The 22,309-nt window shown below is 45.4% G+C and overlaps 1 protein-coding gene across 8 annotated transcripts in view; it reads right to left on the reverse strand.

Annotated features, from left to right (window-relative positions):
• Positions 1–22,309, reverse strand: part of LOC147010287 (inositol polyphosphate-4-phosphatase type I A-like) — a 109,089-nt gene that overhangs the window by 54,045 nt on the left and 32,735 nt on the right. For 7 of the 8 annotated variants that reach the window (XR_015052393.1, XM_085859573.1, XM_085859571.1 and 4 more), the window contains 7 exons: positions 16,880–16,987; positions 15,665–15,738; positions 15,234–15,318; positions 9,404–9,485; positions 7,454–7,601; positions 7,188–7,318; positions 6,908–7,012 (listed from right to left, as the gene is read on the reverse strand). Coding sequence is in view for 7 of the 8 variants with exons in the window: in XM_085859573.1 (XP_085715699.1) it covers positions 6,908–7,012; positions 7,188–7,318; positions 7,454–7,601; positions 9,404–9,485; positions 15,234–15,318; positions 15,665–15,738; positions 16,880–16,987 (733 nt within the window). In the remaining variant the exon portion in view is untranslated. The remainder of the gene's footprint in view (positions 1–6,907; positions 7,013–7,187; positions 7,319–7,453; positions 7,602–9,403; positions 9,486–15,233; positions 15,319–15,664; positions 15,739–16,879; positions 16,988–22,309) is intronic. The other variant, XM_085859572.1, reaches the window with a different exon arrangement.

The raw sequence follows: 22,309 nt of genomic DNA on the forward strand, positions 1-22,309 counted from the left end.
TATTTCGTCACATGCCTTCATTAAGCCAATAGCGAAACGAGTCATAATGTATTTACGTATTTACGATATATCGTGTATTTACGAAATAAATGATGTATTTACGAAATTACAATACGATAAATGGAATAATCTTTAAATAGTAACGTGAACTTTTCGAAACTTTAAAGCAAATGTCCGAAAATATTTAAAAGGTCATGATAGACGCTCTCAAAAGGCACCATCTATGTGAGGATGTGTACATGTGCTCAGTATTTAAGGAGATCCGGATCTTGTATATACAAGAGCCGAGTCCTTGAGATTAAGGTTTTGTCTTCACAAGAAGAAGAACAAGAAGAACAAGAAGAACAAGAAGAACAAGAAGAACAAGAAGAACAACGCCGAGCTCTCTATGAGCAGCGTTCGCTACGCGAGACGCTGCTAAAAATTGACGTTTTAGTCAATTTAGGACGTCATAACTTGAAAACGGGAAGTCGGAAGTGAATGTCGTCAATTAACTGTCATTTAATTTTGATTATCTGTCGAATGGCGTTGGTCCCATCTCGATCAGATGAAATTGACCCGGTGATCTTGACGTTGAACTTGACCCCCCCCCCCCCATGTCCGTTCTCATGTCCCAAGGATCACTCATGCCAAGTTTCATCTCATTGCATCAAACGCTTCGGCCACCTATAAAGGACGAACAAACAAACAAACAAATTCTATTTTTTTAGTATAGTAGAAGATAGATTTTCGAGCCACATGGGAGAAAAGTCGCACCTCCAGGTTTGAACATGCTAACCTTCGGTTGTGGTGGGACCTTGCAAAATCCCAAATAAAATATTTCTGCCAACAGTATGTCGTCTACATACCACAAAGATACAATCTCTCTCAATTGAAGAGATTGTTTCTTTCAAGCAAAATAATGATTATGCGGGAAAGGACGCACAAGATCAGTTGCTATGGGCATGGCAAAGAGAACATTGCTGACTGAAATTGTGACGCAAAGGGCAATGGGTACCTTGTTACGAATGCAGATACGTAAGCTGACACTAGATATGTCAAATAAAGAGTTCTTCACTTTAGAGAACTCCACCAAAAAGTCACAACAAATCCATGGCCGACTCACTTTAAATGGGGTCTTGACGACCTCGCAGCAGGAAATTAGGGGCATCTTAAAAGACTTTTACTCCAACATGTACTCCCTCAGAGTGGAGATCATGATATGATGTGGGAGCCAATTGTTTGGCTTCCAAAAGTTGAAGAGGAACAGCAACGAGCGCTTGACTCTTCAATCTTCGCCAAGGAACTTGAAGCATCCATGTGAAGCCTAAAGGCCCTGTCACACCTTGACAATTTAGCCAGCTTATGCCTGACGTATACAAAATTTGGCTAAAACGCTGGCACACGTCGAATACGTCATGGGTAAGTTTGTATACGTTAAGAGCATGCTGGCATACATCATAGTACGCTGGCATACGTCGTAGTACACTGGCATACGTCGTAGTACGCCGAGGTGTTGGACAAATTTTCCATGCTTGAAATTTTTCGACGTATGCCAGCGTATGACTCACATGTTCCGCATAATGCTGGCCATAAGTTGTAGGCACGATACGCGATCGTTGACACACGTCGACACACGTTACTTGTAAGTTACTCATAAGTCGAAACACGTCGAGGTAATGTTTAGCGTACCCGAAACTTATTTCTAACCTATGAGTAACGTGGTGTAGGCACGTTATGCGATCGTTGACACACATCCACACATGTTATTGTACGTTACTCATAAGTCGAAACACGTCAATGTAATGGTTAGCGTCAGTGTTCCAGACTCCCTGGTTTTGTTGTTTTTTTCTTCGGTATGACGGTGATGTTGACACTTCGATTTCTAGTGCGGTTATAATATAATATTATTAATAGGCTGCCGCTCAATGATTTAAATCATAACTGCACTAGAAATCGAAGTGTCAACATCATCGTCATAACGAAGAAAAAAACCAAAAAAAAAACCAGGTAGTCTGGAACACTGACGCTAACCATTACATTGACGTGTTTCGACTTATGACTAACGTACAAGTAACGTATGTCGACATGTGTCAACGATCGCGGAGCGTGCCTACAACTTATGTCAGCGTATGCGGAATGTGTGTCATACGTCGAGTACGTCGAGAAATTTTCAACATGCTGAAAATTTCTCGACGTACTCGGCGTATGACGACGTATGCCAGCATACTACGATGTATGCCAGCATGCTCTTAACGTATACAAAACTTACCCATAACATATTCGACGTGTGCCAGATTGGTTCGGGAAAATTTTCATACGTCGGCATACGCTGGCTAAAACGTCAAGGTGTGACAGCGGCTGCACACTTCGATGTCTAGTGTGGTTATGATTTGAATCGTCGAGCCGCAGCCTATGAATAGCCTATGCCACGTGATCGTCGGCGATACGCTGCCGCGCTATGCATAAGTTAGACTATCGTTCGGCATAGGTGTGAACGCCGACAACACGCTCAGCATTCGTTGGTATAATTATCTATATATGATTAAAACGTTCTGTGTACGTTACCAATACGTTATGCATACGTCCAACACGTTATTATACGCCCAAAACTTAAAAAAAAAAAAAAAACATAAATAGTTCAGCGTACGCCAGCGTTTTACATACATTTCAAGACCTTGCCATACGCTGGCTAAAATGTCAAGGTGTGACAGGGCCTTAAAAGATGGAAAAGCCTCTGGGATTGATGGCCTACCCAGATAATTTCATCACACTTTCTGGAATCTTGTTGGACCCGAGTTGCTTAATGTCCTTGAGAAAACCATCCACGTTTGATAACAGCCATTATCATGTATGGGGATCAGTTGTAAGTCAACTGCCCAAAGCTGGTGTTCTTCAAAGAGTTGAAAACTGGTGGCCTGTGTCATTACTGTGTGCCACTTACACGACTTTCTCTAAGGTTCTTGCACATCGTATGAAAGCTGCAGTTGGTTCTGTTGTACACCCGGATCAGATGTATTGTGTACCACGAAAGTCTATTCATGATAATATTTTTCCAGTAAGAGATAGCATTTCTTGTAACAACTACTTGCATGATAATTATGGGTTGTGATAACTACAAAGATGAAGCCTTTGATCATGTTGATCATCAATACCTTTTTATGTTCTTAAAGGGATGGTTTTGGAGAACATTTCATTTCTTATGCGAAACTATTATATACTGACACCTATTGCAAGATGTAAATTAATAACAGGTTATGTTCCCCCTTTCCTTTTCGATGAGGTATTCGTCAAGGTTGTCCTCTTTCAGGGCTGTGATATGCAATTGCCCTTGTACCACTCTGGTCCTCTACCAGGCAGTGAATGCCCCAGGATAAGTGGGTGGGGGTGTAGAACACCCAAAATTTGTACTGAACGATGTTTGCATTTCAATTAGAGATCCAAACAGTGTGTCTTGCAACGTTGCTTGGAAAATTTCTCCACAGCCTCCTCTGTTGAGGTAAATTGGAGTAAAGGTACAGCCCTATGGTGCAGTCATAATAATAATCTCTCCGAAATACCATCACCTTCACTTCCACAGAACATAGTCTGGAAAATTGATGGGGTTAAATATCTCGGAGTTTATCTTGGTAATCCTGAGATGGAATCGAAGAATTGGGAAGGTGTGTTAGAACAGATTACATGTCGTTTAAAAACATGGGAAGGACTACTCATGTCTCTGTCTTATAGAGGACCCACACTTGTTATCAATTACTTAAGAGCAGCTAGGTTATGGCACAAAGTTATTGCTTTGCAGACACCCAAAGGACTAATCCTTGCTATCCATGGACCATTGGTAAAATAATTTTGAACTGGCTACCACTGGCTTTGGCCTGCTGTGCTGCACCGCCCCAGAAAGAGGATCGCCATGGTGATATGGATATCAACGGCTGAGTCATGGCTTTTCGTTTGCAAACTGTGCAAAAACTGCTGTTCACCGAGTCGCTGCCATAGCGCCCCTTTGTGCTTTTTTGTTGCAACAGGTCAGTGGATTACGATATGACAGAGATCTTTTTCTGAAAGAACGGATTCATTTTGGCTCACTTCCGATTCTTTTACCAAAGCTTGCTGGATACTTGGAAGGGCTTTGGCGTCCATCAGTTAATTGATGCTTACAATTGCCGAATGTTCCTCCAGGAACTTCTATTTTATAATCAGTTTCTCCCAGGAATTCCTCATGGGTATACCTTGATCAAGAAATTTATCCAAAGACAGGTTAATAAGGTGTGCGACCTTAAAGATTAATTTGGGTCGAGGTGGAGATCTGCTGGGTCAATTGTGACAAGCCTTGGTTTCAGATCTGTTCGACTTGTGGACCAGATCGTATGAATTGTGATATGGAAATTTAGACAGTGACATATTGGCTGGAAAGGTGCCAGTGTTGTGGGGGATTTTTGGCTGCATTTTTCTGAAATCAAGGTGCTCCACTCCATTCAGTTAAGCAGTGAACACCTTACCCCCTTTCACTTGGTAATTCAATCTGGGATCCATGACCTCTCCAGACAAAGACAAGCAATCAGCGTCATCCCTTTGTGGATAAACACCTAAAGCCATGTGGTCAGAGTGGCTAGGAACCCGGATGTCCGTCTGCCACACTCTAGCCTCCGATGTATATGCGACCTATCTACGGCCTATTGACAGACATACAATAGAGATTAGCACATTGGGCCTCCCTTCCAACACCCTCGTACGCCATTTCAAATAGCTCGGTACAGGTTACTTGTCCTTTCTGAGAGCACAAGGAAGATTTATTTCATGCTTACATGCAATGCAAAAGACTAACTCCCTCTTTTCATTACTTTCAGATCTTTTTAATAAACTGCCCTTTCCTTTCACCTCACACGTGTTTGTGTTTGGCATGCCTTTTAGTCTCTTTCATCAGGAGCATGATATTCTCCTCAACTTCCTGGTTGCTGTTGCAAAATATATACACATATATACATACATATACACATACACACGCTTAGGCAACAACAATGCTCGGCGCAGAGTATGGTCCCAATGGATGGATTGATAGGTCTGATGTCATGCCTATTTTTAAAGGGTTTCTGCAGCAAGACTTCGGCTAGAATTTGACCATTACTTAAGTCATGAGAATGTTAAACCTTTTGAGAGGAAATGGCATTGTGGCAGTTTTGTGCTTTGTGGATCAATTAGAATTGATGTTCACCCTGTCATGATTTTCCTGGAAATCTGTGATGCCTTTCTTTCTGTTTTTTTTTGTAATGGTTATCTTTCTTTCAAATGTTAATTTTTTTTGTGTGGATCAAATAAACAATTTTTTTAACTCAAACTCAAACTCAAACTCAAACTCAAACTCAAACTCAAACTCAAACTCAAACTCAAACTCAAACTCAAACTCAAACTCAAACTCAAACTCAAACTCAAACTCAAACTCAAACTCAAACTCAAACTCAAACTCAAACTCAAACTCAAACTCAAACTCAAACTCAAACTCAAACTCAAACTCAAACTCAAACTCAAACTCAAACTCTCTCTCTCTCTCTCTCTCTCTCTCTCTCTCTCTCTCTCTCTCTCTCTCTCTCTCTCTCTCTCTCTCTCAATCTCAATCTCTCTCTCTCTCTCTCTCTCTCTCTCTCTCTCTCTCTCTCTCTCTCTCTCTCTCTCTCTCTCTCTCTCTCTCTCTCTCTCTCTCTCTCTCTCTCTCTCTCTCTCTCTCTCTCTCTCTCTCTCTCTCTCTCTCTCTCTCTCTCTCTCTCTCTCTCTCTCTCTCTCTCTCTCTCTCTCTCTCTCTCTCTCTCTCTCTCTCTCTCTCTCTCTCTCTCTCTCTCTCTCTCTCTCTCTCTCTCTCTCTCTCTCTCTCTCTCTCTCTCTCTCTCTCTCTCTCTCTCTCTCTCTCTCTCTCTCTCTCTCTCTCTCTCTCTCTCTCTCTCTCTCTCTCTCTCTCTCTCTCTCTCTCTCTCTCTCTCTCTCTCTCTCTCTCTCTCTCTCCTTTATCTCGCCCCGAGATCTCAATCTCGCCTCGAGCTCTCAATCTCACCTCGAGCTCTCTATCTCTCCTCGAGCTCTCTATCTCTCCTCGAGCTCTCTATCTCTCCTCGAGCTCTCTATCTCTCCTCGAGCTCTCTATCTCTCCTCGAGCTCTCTATCTCTCCTCGAGCTCTCTATCTCTCCTCGAGCTCTCTATCTCTCCTCGAGCTCTCTATCTCTCCTCGAGCTCTCTATCTCTCCTCGAGCTCTCTATCTCTCCTCCAGCTCTCTATCTCTCCTCGAGCTCTCTATCTCTCCTCGAGCTCTCTATCTCTCCTCGAGCTCTCTATCTCTCCTCGAGCTCTCTATCTCTCCTCGAGCTCTCTATCTCTCCTCGAGCTCTCTATCTCTCCTCGAGCTCTCTATCTCTCCTCGAGCTCTCTATCTCTCCTCGAGCTCTCTATCTCTCCTCGAGCTCTCTATCTCGCCTCCAGCTCTCTATCTCTCCTCGAGCTCTCTATCTCTCCTCGAGCTCTCTATCTCTCCTCGAGCTCTCTATCTCTCCTCGAGCTCTCTATCTCTCCTCGAGCTCTCTATCTCTCCTCGAGCTCTCTATCTCTCCTCGAGCTCTCTATCTCTCCTCGAGCTCTCTATCTCTCCTCGAGCTCTCTATCTCTCCTCCAGCTCTCTATCTCTCCTCCAGCTCTCTATCTCTCCTCCAGCTCTCTCTCTCTCCTCCAGCTCTCTCTCTCTCTCTCTCTCTCCTCCAGCTCTCTATCTCGCCTCCAGCTCTCTATCTCGCCTCCAGCTCTCTATCTCTCCTCGAGCTCTCTATCTCTCCTCCAGCTCTCTATCTCTCCTCCAGCTCTCTATCTCTCCTCCATGTATCTATTTCTCCTAGCCGAATACATAATGTTGTGATAAAGTTCCGCACAATGAGAACACGATGTGGTGGCACCTGTGCCTCGCCGATGGTAAATGTGCAGCCGCTGCACATGTAGGTTCGTTGGAAGGAATTCCAAGTCTTTACTGCACTTTAACCGGCTCGACTTGAAAGTACGGCCTAGACAGCAAACAATACCGAGGTCAAAGTGCAATGACACTGTTGAACATATCCACAATTCCTATGAAAGTAGGTAGGGTTATGATACAATCCACAAAGGTGGTGCACCAAAGTAAATGCAGTCAGTGCGAAACAACAACAGAACTCATTTCTTGAAACAACATGAAATAAATACTTTGCTGCTGGCTCAGGTTACGTAGTGCGCAGCTGTATCGTTCAATGAGAGCCTCAAAATAAACGAGTGCCTTTTGTCTCTGCTTCTGCCATGGTTCGCAAAGCTTTCTTAATCCTTGCAGAACACCGACACTGCAGACACAAACACGTACACACGGTGCACTCTTGACTTGTGGTGTGCGTAAAAATGCCCAAACTGCACACACGTGGTACACTCACAGCACGACACCTACACTGCGCACAAACATAGTTTGGACGTTTGCTAACCAGTAAGAATACTTGTCCACATAGTAGTTGAGGAGGATGACAGGTAAGTGCAATGCCATTTTACTCTCTGTTGCCTGCTCGATGGCAGATATCTTAGATGGTGATGTTGTAGGAAGTAGGACAGGCCGCTCCAGGAGCTCACAAAACACTGAGGGAGAACAAATGTAACCGTGAGAATCATAACACTGATACTGTCAACTTGGCACAATTGTGAAAATATTGCAAGCACAGGACTAAAGAGCATTATGGTGTTTGATGTCAAGATAATTGTGACGGTCAAAGGTGATTGAAAGAAACAGGCAAACGATACACGAAGAAAAAAAACATAAAAGTCCCGATAATGCTCAAATTATCCACCTTCACATCCTGCCGAAAGACCAAGAACAAATATTGTTGTGGGGCCAGGTACGGTGACGAGCACGACCGCTCGATGCAGCTGCAGGGTCGACTCCACCGATAACCCGGAATGTATAGGTCGTCGCCCCGGATAACTCCGGAGCCGACGGGTCCCTTATCGGACCGAAGTTCGCCAATAGGTTGACCACGTGGGGTAGGGTCGATTGCCAATTTCAATTTACCTAAATACCCATGTCATCCAAACTACCAGGGAAATTCACCCTCGACGAGGCTCGTACGGAACGAGCCACTAGCGTACTCGAACCGCGTGCGACCCGAGCGGACGGTTGCCGAGCCTCCGTCGGTCCAAATGTCCCTTTACAGCGGCAACGGCCTGGCTATTTCTCCAACACCGTGTTAAACCAATTTTAGAAAGGACAAGGACAAACCGATACATTTAACATATGGTTTATTTATAATGGAGGGGGGGCACGTAAGAAGCAGAGTTATCCGAATAATAAAAGGAATGTATGTACAGCAAGGCACTTATACAATGGCTACTTAATGGACTGGCACCACACACACACACACACACACACACACACACACACACACACACACACACACACACACACACACACACACACACACACACACACACACACACACACACACACACACACACACCGGACCCAAAGCGGTCTTTCTTGAGGCCTCCAGCTCGGATGGGGAGGCAAACTGAAGACCAGAACCTGCCTCGGACCTGTCCACCTCGTGTGGTCTTCGAGCCGATTCGAACCGGGCACCAGCGAGAGGCGAGCCAAATCCAGACACCGGCGAGCCGCAATCAGCCTCCCGAGCTCCGCCGGATCCTCACACGCTCCAGAACATGCGCTGGTGAAGACGAGGCACCGATCCTTCGCAACTCGCTCGAGTAGATTCAACCAAACAACCACAAACCCCTTTCTGTGCTCTCCGTTCCCTTTTTATACCTCTCGGGCGTGGCTCGCTCAGGCGTGGCCCATTCGCCGTGGGTGGGGCCTGTCACATTCCATGACGTGGAGTGCCCAAGCGAGCCGATGGGTGGGGCCTGACCTTTCCCCTACTCGTCGCTTGGAATGCCCAAGCGAGCGCGCAGAGAATGCTGGGAGAAGAGGGTTTTCGTTGGTGTTGTAAAAATAAAAGGAAAACCTGACTATTAAAATAACTTCACAGCGCATAAACATTTATTCACCCATTAGACTGGGGAAAGGGAGCTATCTATCAACATTCACTTATCGAAGTAACTGAGCTATAGGACCTGAATGTTGTGTGCTCATGGCTTCCAGATTCGCAACAATATGAGAGTGAGAGTGGTCAAATGGATCATTTTGTCCACAAATGAGACATTGGCACAATTAGTGTTACACCGTTGCAAATGTCATGACCTTGAGTGACATGGTTAACAATGTATCGGCCACCGGTCACTCCCTTTCCAAGTTCACATCTCAATGACGTCATCACATTATTGCCATCAATAATTAATTGTCCATTTAGCATCGAGTCGCCGAATGCCACTACTGTCAGCCAAAGGTGCCCGGCCAACGTAAGGCCACGAACATCCGGCCGACGTACCACATGAAAGGCTCGGGTCCATTTTGAAGCAGCTAAACTTGGAGCCAGGAATCTTGCAAAGCGTGAAGCGGGAGGTCACGTGCTGGGAAAGAATGAACACAACAAAAGCTCACCTCATCTATAAAGATGCATCCAACCAAACTGCGGGTACAGTAATACCACGGTGAACGTCGCCCCTTTTTACATCATTTCACAAATACTTAATCACATTATCAATCCCTCTTCTCGATATTTGTCATCTCAACTCCACTTACGTCGTTTTAAAACACATACCTTTTCTTTTTGAGCATTTGCAGAACTTACAAGGCTGATAAAATGTCATAATACATTACTAAAGTCCCAAATTATGAGATCGCAAAACCGCCGAAGGAACTACTGTAGTTTGTATCACACATAAAGAAATGTGCTGTGCTGTAGATTGGTTACAATGCATTGTAAGAGCAAAACCTGCGAAGTGAAATTAGATGTTATTCGTCGAATGGATGCTTGTGAAGATGCATTTGATGTTGCCGGGTTATTAAGTTTTCCTCCAATCGATCAATGTGCTGACGTCCATTGGAGGAGGAAGAAGATATACAGCCAACTTTGCTTCTGGAAGAGGTCCATATTTATTTAAATCTGTCTCCCAATTGTTATGTATTTTATTTATCTGTATGTGTACTTGAATATAATATAACTGTCTTTAATAAGCCTGCTGTTGGCTTAACGGTTAAGGTAGCTGGCTTGAGATCTTAGGGTCTTGAGTTTGAGCCCCTGTCGGCCGTTGATTGAACACCAGGTGGGTTGACTCAGCCTGTCATCCTTCTGATGTCGGCAAAACGAGTACCAGTTTACTGTTAACAGGGGCACTGCATTGGCGGCACAGCCACAATTCCAGAAGTGATGCAACCAGCAGCCACAGGCTGCACATGAAACAACAACTGTCATTAATCAAAAAAGGGTAACATCATCGGTAAAAAGCGCAATATAATACAATACGTGAAATGGCGACATGCGAACCGATTGTAGCATTCATTCTTATGAGAAAATTGCTTTGATATTTGTCATTTCGATATTCGTTGCACTTTTAAGGAATGCATGGCCGACGTAAACCGGGGTCTGAGAGTAATACTTCAGTGGCCTTTGAGTTTCACACAAGTTTGTCTCAAAAAATAAAATGAGCAAAAACCCAATGGCGTACAACAGTACATGAATCAGACACACAAGGATTGATAGATTCGACATCATTTAGGTATATGTCCAAATAACATATTTTGTTTTCTGTTAAAATGTTGAAAGGTCACAAAATGACCTTTTGCTCCTCGGTCAGTACATACCCGACATACAGGCTGGGCCGAATAAATACTTCGTGACATTCGTCTACCCGTCTCACAGCAGATGATGTGCACCAACCAGAAAATATCTCACTTCCTGTCTCACACATCTCAGAGGAGGATTTGTACCGACAGACTTAATTTGCTTTGCACAATATAGTCTTTAATAAAAGGTATTTTGTTGTCACGTTGGAACAATTGGACAACGAAAGAGTTCATAGAATGGGATACCCCATGCAGTGTTCAAGCACTGTCAAACCCCGACATTCGCAGTTCCACGATTCACGAGCCCCGCGTATTCGCTGTTCATAAAATGTGACCGGCTTCTACAATCGCGGCCTGTGCTTCATGCAGTCGTGGTTTTTCTGACCGTATTATACATGTTATCAGCTTTGAAACCCACAAAGAGAAACTCCTCACGATTCCAAAGCAAACCCGGTTCATATAAAGATAACCAACTGCTTTAGAAACAGCTGCGAGGACAAAGGAAAATGTGAGTGCTCGTATGCTGCTGAGGTTTAGAAGTTAAAACCGACTGCACCTGTCCGTCTGTCCCTCCATCCTCGCCGTACCAAGGTAATGTGTTACCCGCACATTCATTCTTGACATCATATATTCCAGGTGTACCCGACTTCATGAAAGTATCATATAAATTTGTTTTTTTCACATTTAAAAGGTAATGGTTGGTTTCCGCGAAGCTTGTTAAATCACTGAGTGAGGGCAAACACGGCCTGGTCCAAGTTCCATTCGAAGTTCCGCACAGATAAAGCAAACAAAAAGGACCACAAAGGCTTACCTTTTAAATATCATTCTTTAAAGATGGAATTCAAGCAAAAAATGTAATTAAAAGATACATCAATCCAAAGAGAACACAAAATATCAGCCAATGCTTTTCACTGCTCAAACCAACATGGAGGAACTCCGAACATGAGGTCGATGGAGGTTTGTTTGTTTTTTATGTATGAATGTCGAAGTGACGGGTAGATAATGAAAACACATCAAACAAAAAGTTAAATTAAGCGATGTTGTCTAAAAATGAAATTACACATTGCCAGCCAGTGAGGCACCACCCGAGAGACCACCCACCATCACGCAACTTCATCGATGTGACATGTGCACGTTATTTATTTTTTATATCTATCGATGTTGAAGTGATGGGTCGCATAATGGAAGAATGTGCAAAAAAGGGGAAACGTCATGGAAAATATAATTTCACATTTTCAGCGAGAACCACAACCTGTTTCACCGCAGCACAGCATGTGGCCGACAACGCACGTGAGTGAATCCTAAACCTTGTTCAAGTCCATCGATATACAGTATTCAGTGACAGTGCGAATATCGTAGAGTGCTTGCCAAGTGGCTTAAGTACTCCAACAAAACTGTTGATAAGAAACGGTTCATTTGGCACACGATCAGCAATCACCAAACCATCATATTGTTGCGAATTCGCGCCCGCCGGCGTGCGAACGGCCGCATGACTCGAATCGCGGTACGACGCCCACCAGACGGACAATTCAGTCGTGACCCTCTCGGACCAACGCCGGGAGCTAGTTACGGGTGGGGTTTTAACCTCACCACGATCGTGCCAATTGCCCACCCGCGCAGGATAGGGTCGCTCGCCAAATTCGATCTACCTAAGTACCTGCGCGAATGGTCGACCGGGCGATCGCACCACGCCACAGGCTGACTCCGGACACGAACCGCTTAAGCGGTCCGTTCCGTGCTACAGTGATAACCGAGCGGTGTTATCGTTGGCCTCGACGGTTCCGATTGATTATCGGGCATATTAAGCCCACGACGAACCCTTTACGTGAAGCAGGATGGAGGGTCAATTAAAAGGAAGGAGACGAAGCGAAACGGGCACAGTTCAACATGCAAGCACTTTATTTACACGACAGATGGAAAGCACATATATACAGCCACAATAAAAATGCACATATAACAGTTAAAACAAAAGAAACAATGTAGAGCTACAACCGACTAAGACCGACACACGGCAACACTTAAACAGTTCTACTTTACAAGACACGGCGCCACAAGATCCATACAAAAACCCCGAAAAGAAAATGGTGACTTCCCTTTGGGGCCGTCGAGTCCCTCTCCCACGTCCGTCGGCGTGGTCGTGCCTGTCCGCGACTCCATGCCCTGGCGTGGTAGGTGAGTCCTCTCCGGCATGCCTCGCACCGGCACGTGTTGGCCGCTCGACGCCACGGACAGTGTTTCGGGCGCAATCCCAGCGCGGATAGAACGGGGGGGGGGGGGAAACGTAGTTGCTCGAGGTCGCGGTGTGTGGAATGGCAGACGCTCCATCCCGCTAGCGGGGTCTCGGGACTGCCCCACAGAAGACCAGGCCAGCAGCCACCACGAAGAGAAGAGCGAGCCGGAAGAGCGGAAGAGGATGAAGAGAGCAAGAGCACCACACCCAACTGCTCCGCCCGTGTCCGACTTTAATAGCCTGGGGCTCCGCCCTTCACTCCGCCCCCGTTTTCGGCTCCGCCTCCCCTCGAGCTTCTTGGAGAAGCTTCTCGAAGGGGGCGTGCCCTCACGCTTTCCCTCCACCCCGCTCCGTCCGGGGGCTGAGGGAGTCAGTTTTTGGCTGGGAGCCAGGGCATTATTCCCCCAAAAAGAGGCCCCCAACTTTTCTCACCTTTGACCTGCATCGCTCTTCCGCCACTCCAAAGCGCGGGGAAGTCAGACGGGAAAAACAGGCGGGAAAAATCCACGCGCCATCGTTGTGCCTTCTTCTTTCCCTCCTTGCGTTGTCGACGGTTTCCAACGCGGAAACCGTCATAGTTTGGACCGTGGAGGATGGCGTTCGTCAGCGGGGGTAGTGGCGAAGATGGTGGTGGTTGTTGTGAGGGTAATTGTAGCGCGGTTGGCGTTGTGGCGTAGTTGGTGGCGGTTGTTTGCGTGGAGGTTTGCGTTCGTCAGCGGGGGTAGAGGCGAAGATGATGGTGGTTGTTGTGTGATGGCGGTTGAGACGTGGTTGGTTCAAAATAAAGATAGAACAGAAAAACGCCTAACTCAAAGCGTCGCAGTCCGAATGAATCACATAAATTCCCTCTAGACAACGGATTTGGGGCTAACTGCACATATACTTAGAGATATCTCACCTCGGGGCCCTTCATGGTGTAATGCGAATTTCCACAGCCGTAACAATATTAAATACACACCTCCCGGAGATGCCCGAAATGTCAAATATGTCCAAATTTGACAAATCCACACTTTTTTAGGAATCGGAACTGCTGATAAATTCGATTCTGAAGCATAAATTTTGTAATTCTTCTGAGTTTAAGAGATTCTCGAGGTTATGGCATGTGCAAAAATAAAATAAAGCCACGGACACTGCTGTCTCCGTCGTTTATAAGCATTGCAATGTATCCAGCGATTCATTGGTATTATGAACAGGCATTCGATGATATGAGTGAGGAAAGTGAAAAAAAACTATCGTTAAGAAATCATTGCGGCCTGTTCCAAGTCGAGGCAAGGTTGAGCAGGCCAATAAACATGGTGGCTTCATACCACAGCGAGGTGACCCAGGATACATATTAAGACCCCATAGAGGGCGGTGACCGAGGATGCGCCTGATGAAGGATATAATTAAATAAGGCCGTTAATTATCTTCAAATGGGGTGCTTTAATTTATCCAAACACACAAATTTCACTCTTGCACTTCCTTTGAGTTCTCTTGGTGTGCATGCAAAGTTTCAGGCTGCTCGGTTTCATGGCCTTTGAGTTATGGAGGAAACACACTGACACACACACAACTTATTAGTATCGATTGATTTGTGTTTCTTCCTTTTGAATGTCAATGAATACCTTTTTCAATGGTAAAGTTGAAAAAGTCGTTTAAAAACCTCTACGTTCTTTTGACCTGTCAGTGAATAAGCAAATGACAAATAAGCACTCTGGCCACTTGCCACCCTCGTCACCTGGGTTTCAGCACAGATGTAAAATGTTTATAAAATGCAATTTTTTGTTTCATGCTGGACTGTATTGCATATTGATCAAGATCTCTCGGATGTGGAGTCTGTGGGATGAATCAAAAGTTCTGGTTTGAGTTCCAGAAATGGTGACGAGTGGTACAAATCCGACCAATCTTGGAAGGTAATGGCAAACCTTCCAGTGCATTCTTTGCTCCAGCATCAATTCTGTCTATTAATAATTCAATGGAGAGATGGAAGGCTGCAGAAGATTTCTGAGGCTTCCGTGAGTTTTCCTTCAAAGGCCACCGAGAGGTTCGTTTATTAATTATTCTTGTTGTATTCTGCTCTGTGATTGCAAAAATGTAATCTAGGGAAATGATTACCTATAATCACAAAATAAAATTAGGATTTTAAAAATGCAATACTTTAAGCAACAAGAACCACATCATTCAATAAACTGCTGATCTTAAATTTTGAGATGTGCAGCTAATGACATCATAATGACAGGATCACACAATAGAACAATATTAGTGACTAATGTTGAGATAAACAAACAGAAATTCCAAAATGAATAAAAGCGTGGATTATTACCAAACTGTGCTCTTCTGAACTTGATGTCACAACAACATTTGATGCTTCAACGATGATGTCGCCAACCTTCTTTCCTTCATGTGAGCTGCACGACAACACCACAAACCTTTCAACAGCAACTGCACTCTTGTGTCAGGAATCCATGAAATTCCATCCACGAGTGATCATTATGTACGTGCCATACCAGGTGCTGATATTCGGAACCAATTGCAAAGATTATTCTAATTTATATGACAAGTGATCATTACTGACCAAGCAAAGCAAGAAAAAGGCATTTTCTGCAGCAAAGTTGTGTTTTGTACAAAATTTGAGTCTTTCTGAACGTCAATACGATTGTTCCGAGTTTTCGGCAAAAGGCCACGATTGTGCGACAAATTTTCTTGTGCTGTGACGGTGGTAGAAAGGTAAGGTGGGCTCATCACAAGCCTTACCACAGGTCCAGCCAAAGCTTCCGTGCAGGTGCCACGATCAAACCGGATAGAGCAAACTCCACAGAGCCCGAGTTCTACGAGGGTTGTGGTAAGTTGAGAATAAAGAAAAAAACTGTTTGTCTCATCTTACAGTTCTGTTTTGTGTCTTGTCTCGTGTGTGTGTGTGTGTGTGTGTGTGTGTGTGTGTGTGTGTGTGTGTGTGTGTGTGTGTGTGTGTGTGTGTGTGTGTGTGTGTGTGTGTGTGTGTGTGTGTGTGTGTGTGTGTGTGTGCGTCAATTTCACTACAAGCCTTGGATTCTGCAAAAAATATAAAAATATTAAAACATTCCACTCCCCCCCCCCCGCCGACACCAAATAAAACACCCACTGAAGGTCCTTTCCCACCCCCTGACACCAAATAAAATACCCACTAAGGGTCCACTCCCCCCCCCCCCCGACACCAAATAAAATACGCACCAAGGGTCCATTCTGAGGAACAATGCCTTGTATTGCATTTCTACGTAAATCACACCAATATGGATGCACGACGTTAGTCTTGCCATGGGGAACACTTCCACCCTGCTGTTGGAAATCACCAGGAAGCCGTGTGGAAAGGGCACGTAACCACCAACCAAGGATGCTCCATAAAGCTAAATTGGACACTCCAGAAACCAGAGCTCTGATGAATGTTGAGTCTCTGAAAGTCTTCATTCTGAAGTGAAAATGTCTCCTCCAATTCCCCACTCTCCACCCAATGCAGTCCCTGATCAAGGCAGCAATGCAAACCCACCAACATGATTTTCCCCACAGTCACTTGCCTGGTGTGCTCCTTCCTTTATCATCTCATAGTCTTCATACCAAACGTCAATCTTTTTGTTTTTGTTCAGACCCTTCTATCTCTTGACAACCCTCGGTGTTCCTCAACCATTATCATTTTATGTCTGGCATTGCAAGCAACTCACTCACCTCTCAAGGGACAATCACAAAGCTGTCTATAACCTCCCAGGGCCGATCGACCGTACCACGATCTGTTGTTACTTCGACTATCAACCTAGTTGACATTTCTTTCACTAGCGTTATAGATATAAAACAATTCCTTGACAAAACAACAATATTCATGCATGTACTATATTATATGCCCCCTCATAACAACATTGATTATGTTATAAACCATTCCAGTCTTTGAAGGTAAAACATCACAATAAAACAAAGAAATTGTGATGAATATTTCCTCACCGAGCCCGTGGTACAATCCTTCAACCGAAATACATCCAAACGAACTTTGTTCACCAACACCTCAGAATCAAACACAAAGGTGCAACGATACTCGTGGTTCACGTGACCCTGCACACAATGTTCAACAATTGGCGATGATCAAACAAGACCATTACACATTATCAAAACAAAACTGTCAATCATTGCTCTTACCAAACTTATTCAAACACTTATCATTAAGTACGGCAGGACTCCACATTCAGGGATGATATGGAAAAAATAAATGGCTGCCCATTCAAATGTGTATACAATGATATGCTTATAAACTCTTAGAGTTAAGTTGTGAGCATTTAAAAGCCATAACTTTTGTTCTTGAGCGTTTTCTGAACCACCAAGACTTAAACAGACACCAAAACACATCATTAAAGTACTACATCGGTAGATGGCTAAAACGTCAATTTGTACTTCTTCTTCTTCTTCTTCTTCTTGTCCTTGTTCCTCTCTCAAAACAATGTTAAACTGTAGCCTGACCTACATCAATAACCGCTGAAGCCATGATGGTGATTCCAATGCGAGGAAGTTACTTTGTCCCTGGGATAGTGCACGCAACCCAAAATTTAACAATATGTAAAACATAAATCGTTTTATTATGAAAATAAATCGAACGCAAATGTGGACTCAAAGTGGGGTGGGGGGTTTATGTGTGTGTGGTGGGGGGTTTATGTGTGTGTGGTGGGGGGGGGATTTGACAGTGGACAGAACCATTCCAACAAGCCGGTAGGCGACATAGGTGGTCGCTACATAATTGCATACTAGTCATACAGTTTTTGACGGATCGGGCTGAAATTTTTTGACAAAGAGGTTGATTATAGTGCGCATAAAAGTGCGGAAGTCGATTTTTTATTTTTGAAAAAAATAGATAAATAAAAATATTTTCCGGATTTTTTCAAAAAATTCAAATTTCTGTTGTGAGGCAATGGTGGCGTCCATAGCAACGGTGCTCAAAAGCATACGACTCGATCGTGGTATGAACCTACCAGTCAAGTTTCATCAAAATCGGTTGACTTCTCTGGCCTCCAGAGTTGTCCATTACATACATACAGACAGACGGAAAACCTGAGAATAACGGTAGTCTTGCGACCACCCAAAAATGATACATATCCAAACCATCACACAAATCAACCGAAACAAGTACATTAAAACAATTTAACAACATAGATGGATTTAATCCGCACCAAAATAAAATGTATAAAACGTTAAGCATTTTTTTTTAAACGACAGACAGTGAGTGGCACCAGTAACCCGCCATCTTGGAACACCTGAGGAGGCTGGTCAGCTGTACTTGTGTCAGTGAAACAGTTGGCTTTCTGTTGGACTTTTGTCTGCAATCAGGCACTGCTGCCAGTTAAATGTAACCAAAAGGATCACTTGTCACAAGTAAGAGAACTTTATTTGATATGAAATAAGATTTTGAGTTGTTTAACGATGTTATTATTATTATTTTATAATTGTTTAGCTCTCAGTGGTGAAGTTTCAACTCTATAGTGTTTCTCTGATCAATCACCAATTCGGTTTATGTTTATACTGGTGCGTTTAATTTATTATTTAATGTACATTGCTATAATCACCAGCAAAGTGATTCACAGTGATATTGAGCCATGTGTGTTTTGTTGATTGTTTCAAGGCTTTGTATGCAAGGAACAGAGTTTTGGGCTCTGTCCGCAAGGAACACAAGTTATGGGCTCTGTCCGCAAGGAACACAAGTTATGGGCTCTGTCCGCAAGGAACACAAGTTATGGGCTCTGTCCGCAAGGAACACAAGTTATGGGCTCTGTCCGCAAGGAACACAAGTTATGGGCTCTGTCCGCAAGGAACACAAGTTATGGGCTCTGTCCGCAAGGAACACAGTTATGGGCTCTGTCCGCAAGAAACAGAGTTATGGGCTCTGTCCGCAAGGAACACAAGTTATGGGCTCTGTCCGCAAGGAACACAGTTATGGGCTCTGTCCGCAAGGAACACAAGTTATGGGCTCTGTCCGCAAGGAACACAAGTTATGGGCTCTGTCCGCAAGGAGCACAGTTATGGGCTCTGTCCGCAAGGAGCACAGTTATGGGCTCTGTCCGCAAGGAGCACAGTTATGGGCTCTGTCCGCAAGGAGCACAGTTATGGGCTCTGTCCGCAAGGAACACCGTTATGGGCTCTGTCCGCAAGGAACACCGTTATGGGCTCTGTCCGCAAGGAACACAGTTATGGGCTCTGTCCGCAAGGAACACAGTTATGGGCTCTGTCCGCAAGGAACACAGTTATGGGCTCTGTCCGCAAGGAACACAGTTATGGGCTCTGTCCGCAAGGAACACAGTTATGGGCTCTGTCCGCAAGGAACACAGTTATGGGCTCTGTCCGCAAGGAACACAGTTATGGGCTCTGTCCGCAAGGAACACAGTTATGGGCTCTGTCCGCAAGGAACACAGTTATGGGCTCTGTCCGCAAGGAACACAGTTATGGGCTCTGTCCGCAAGGAACACAGTTATGGGCTCTGTCTGCAAGGAACACAGTTATGGGCTCTGTCTGCAAGGAACACAGTTATGGGCTCTGTCTGCAAGGAACACAGTTATGGGCTCTGTCTGCAAGGAACACAGTTATGGGCTCTGTCTGCAAGGAACACAGTTATGGGCTCTGTCTGCAAGGAACACAGTTATGGGCTCTGTCTGCAAGGAACACAGTTATGGGCTCTGTCTGCAAGGAACACAGTTATGGGCTCTGTCTGCAAGGAACACAGTTATGGGCTCTGTCTGCAAGGAACACAGTTATGGGCTCTGTCTGCAAGGAACACAGTTATGGGCTCTGTCTGCAAGGAACACAGTTATGGGCTCTGTCTGCAAGGAACACAGTTATGGGCTCTGTCTGCAAGGAACACAGTTATGGGCTCTGTCTGCAAGGAACACAGTTATGGGCTCTGTCTGCAAGGAACACAGTTATGGGCTCTGTCTGCAAGGAACACAGTTATGGGCTCTGTCTGCAAGGAACACAGTTATGGGCTCTGTCTGCAAGGAACACAGTTATGGGCTCTGTCTGCAAGGAACACAGTTATGGGCTCTGTCTGCAAGGAACACAGTTATGGGCTCTGTCTGCAAGGAACACAGTTATGGGCTCTGTCTGCAAGGAACACAGTTATGGGCTCTGTCTGCAAGGAACACAGTTATGGGCTCTGTCTGCAAGGAACACAGTTATGGGCTCTGTCTGCAAGGAACACAGTTATGGGCTCTGTCTGCAAGGAACACAGTTATGGGCTCTGTCTGCAAGGAACACAGTTATGGGCTCTGTCTGCAAGGAACACAGTTATGGGCTCTGTCTGCAAGGAACACAGTTATGGGCTCTGTCTGCAAGGAACACAGTTATGGGCTCTGTCTGCAAGGAACACAGTTATGGGCTCTGTCTGCAAGGAACACAGTTATGGGCTCTGTCTGCAAGGAACACAGTTATGGGCTCTGCCTGCAAGGAACACAGTTATGGGCTCTGCCTGCAAGGAACACAGTTATGGGCTCTGCCTGCAAGGAACACAGTTATGGGCTCTGCCTGCAAGGAACACAGTTATGGGCTCTGCCTGCAAGGAACACAGTTATGGGCTCTGCCTGCAAGGAACACAGTTATGGGCTCTGCCTGCAAGGAACACAGTTATGGGCTCTGCCTGCAAGGAACACAGTTATGGGCTCTGCCTGCAAGGAACACAGTTATGGGCTCTGCCTGCAAGGAACACAGTTATGGGCTCTGCCTGTAAGGAACACAGTTATGGGCTCTGCCTGTAAGGAACACAGTTATGGGCTCTGCCTGTAAGGAACACAGTTATGGGCTCTGCCTGTAAGGAACACAGTTATGGGCTCTGCCTGTAAGGAACACAGTTATGGGCTCTGCCTGTAAGGAACACAGTTATGGGCTCTGCCTGTAAGGAACACAGTTATGGGCTCTGCCTGCAAGGAACACAGTTATGGGCTCTGCCTGCAAGGAACACAGTTATGGGCTCTGCCTGCAAGGAACACAGTTATGGGCTCTGCCTGCAAGGAACACAGTTATGGGCTCTGCCTGCAAGGAACACAGTTATGGGCTCTGCCTGCAAGGAACACAGTTATGGGCTCTGCCTGCAAGGAACACAGTTATGGGCTCTGCCTGCAAGGAACACAGTTATGGGCTCTGCCTGCAAGGAACACAGTTATGGGCTCTGTCTGCAAGGAACACAGTTATGGGCTCTGTCTGCAAGGAACACAGTTATGGGCTCTGTCTGCAAGGAACACAGTTATGGGCTCTGTCTGCAAGGAACACAGTTATGGGCTCTGTCTGCAAGGAACACAGTTATGGGCTCTGTCTGCAAGGAACACAGTTATGGGCTCTGTCTGCAAGGAACACAGTTATGGGCTCTGTCTGCAAGGAACACAGTTATGGGCTCTGTCTGCAAGGAACACAGTTATGGGCTCTGTCTGCAAGGAACACAGTTATGGGCTCTGCCTGCAAGGAACACAGTTATGGGCTCTGCCTGCAAGGAACACAGTTATGGGCTCTGCCTGTAAGGAACACAGTTATGGGCTCTGCCTGCAAGGAACACAGTTATGGGCTCTGCCTGCAAGGAACACAGTTATGGGCTCTGCCTGCAAGGAACACAGTTATGGGCTCTGCCTGTAAGGAACACAGTTATGGGCTCTGCCTGCAAGGAACACAGTTATGGGCTCTGCCTGCAAGGAACACAGTTATGGGCTCTGCCTGCAAGGAACACAGTTATGGGCTCTGCCTGCAAGGAACACAGTTATGGGCTCTGCCTGCAAGGAACACAGTTATGGGCTCTGTCTGCAAGGAACACAGTTATGGGCTCTGCCTGCAAGGAACACAGTTATGGGCTCTGCCTGCAAGGAACACAGTTATGGGCTCTGCCTGCAAGGAACACAGTTATGGGCTCTGCCTGCAAGGAACACAGTTATGGGCTCTGTCTGCAAGGAACACAGTTATGGGCTCTGTCTGCAAGGAACACAGTTATGGGCTCTGTCTGCAAGGAACACAGTTATGGGCTCTGTCTGCAAGGAACACAGTTATGGGCTCTGCCTGCAAGGAACACAGTTATGGGCTCTGCCTGCAAGGAACACAGTTATGGGCTCTGCCTGCAAGGAACACAGTTATGGGCTCTGTCTGCAAGGAACACAGTTATGGGCTCTGTCTGCAAGGAACACAGTTATGGGCTCTGTCTGCAAGGAACACAGTTATGGGCTCTGTCTGCAAGGAACACAGTTATGGGCTCTGTCTGCAAGGAACACAGTTATGGGCTCTGTCTGCAAGGAACACAGTTATGGGCTCTGTCTGCAAGGAACACAGTTATGGGCTCTGTCTGCAAGGAACACAGTTATGGGCTCTGTCTGCAAGGAACACAGTTATGGGCTCTGTCTGCAAGGAACACAGTTATGGGCTCTG

The sequence above is a fragment of the Eptatretus burgeri genome, chromosome 16 (assembly GCF_056783735.1).
Source record: "Eptatretus burgeri isolate ZD-2024b chromosome 16, Ebu_testis_v1, whole genome shotgun sequence".
In the NCBI taxonomy this organism is placed as follows: Eukaryota; Metazoa; Chordata; class Myxini; order Myxiniformes; family Myxinidae; genus Eptatretus; species Eptatretus burgeri.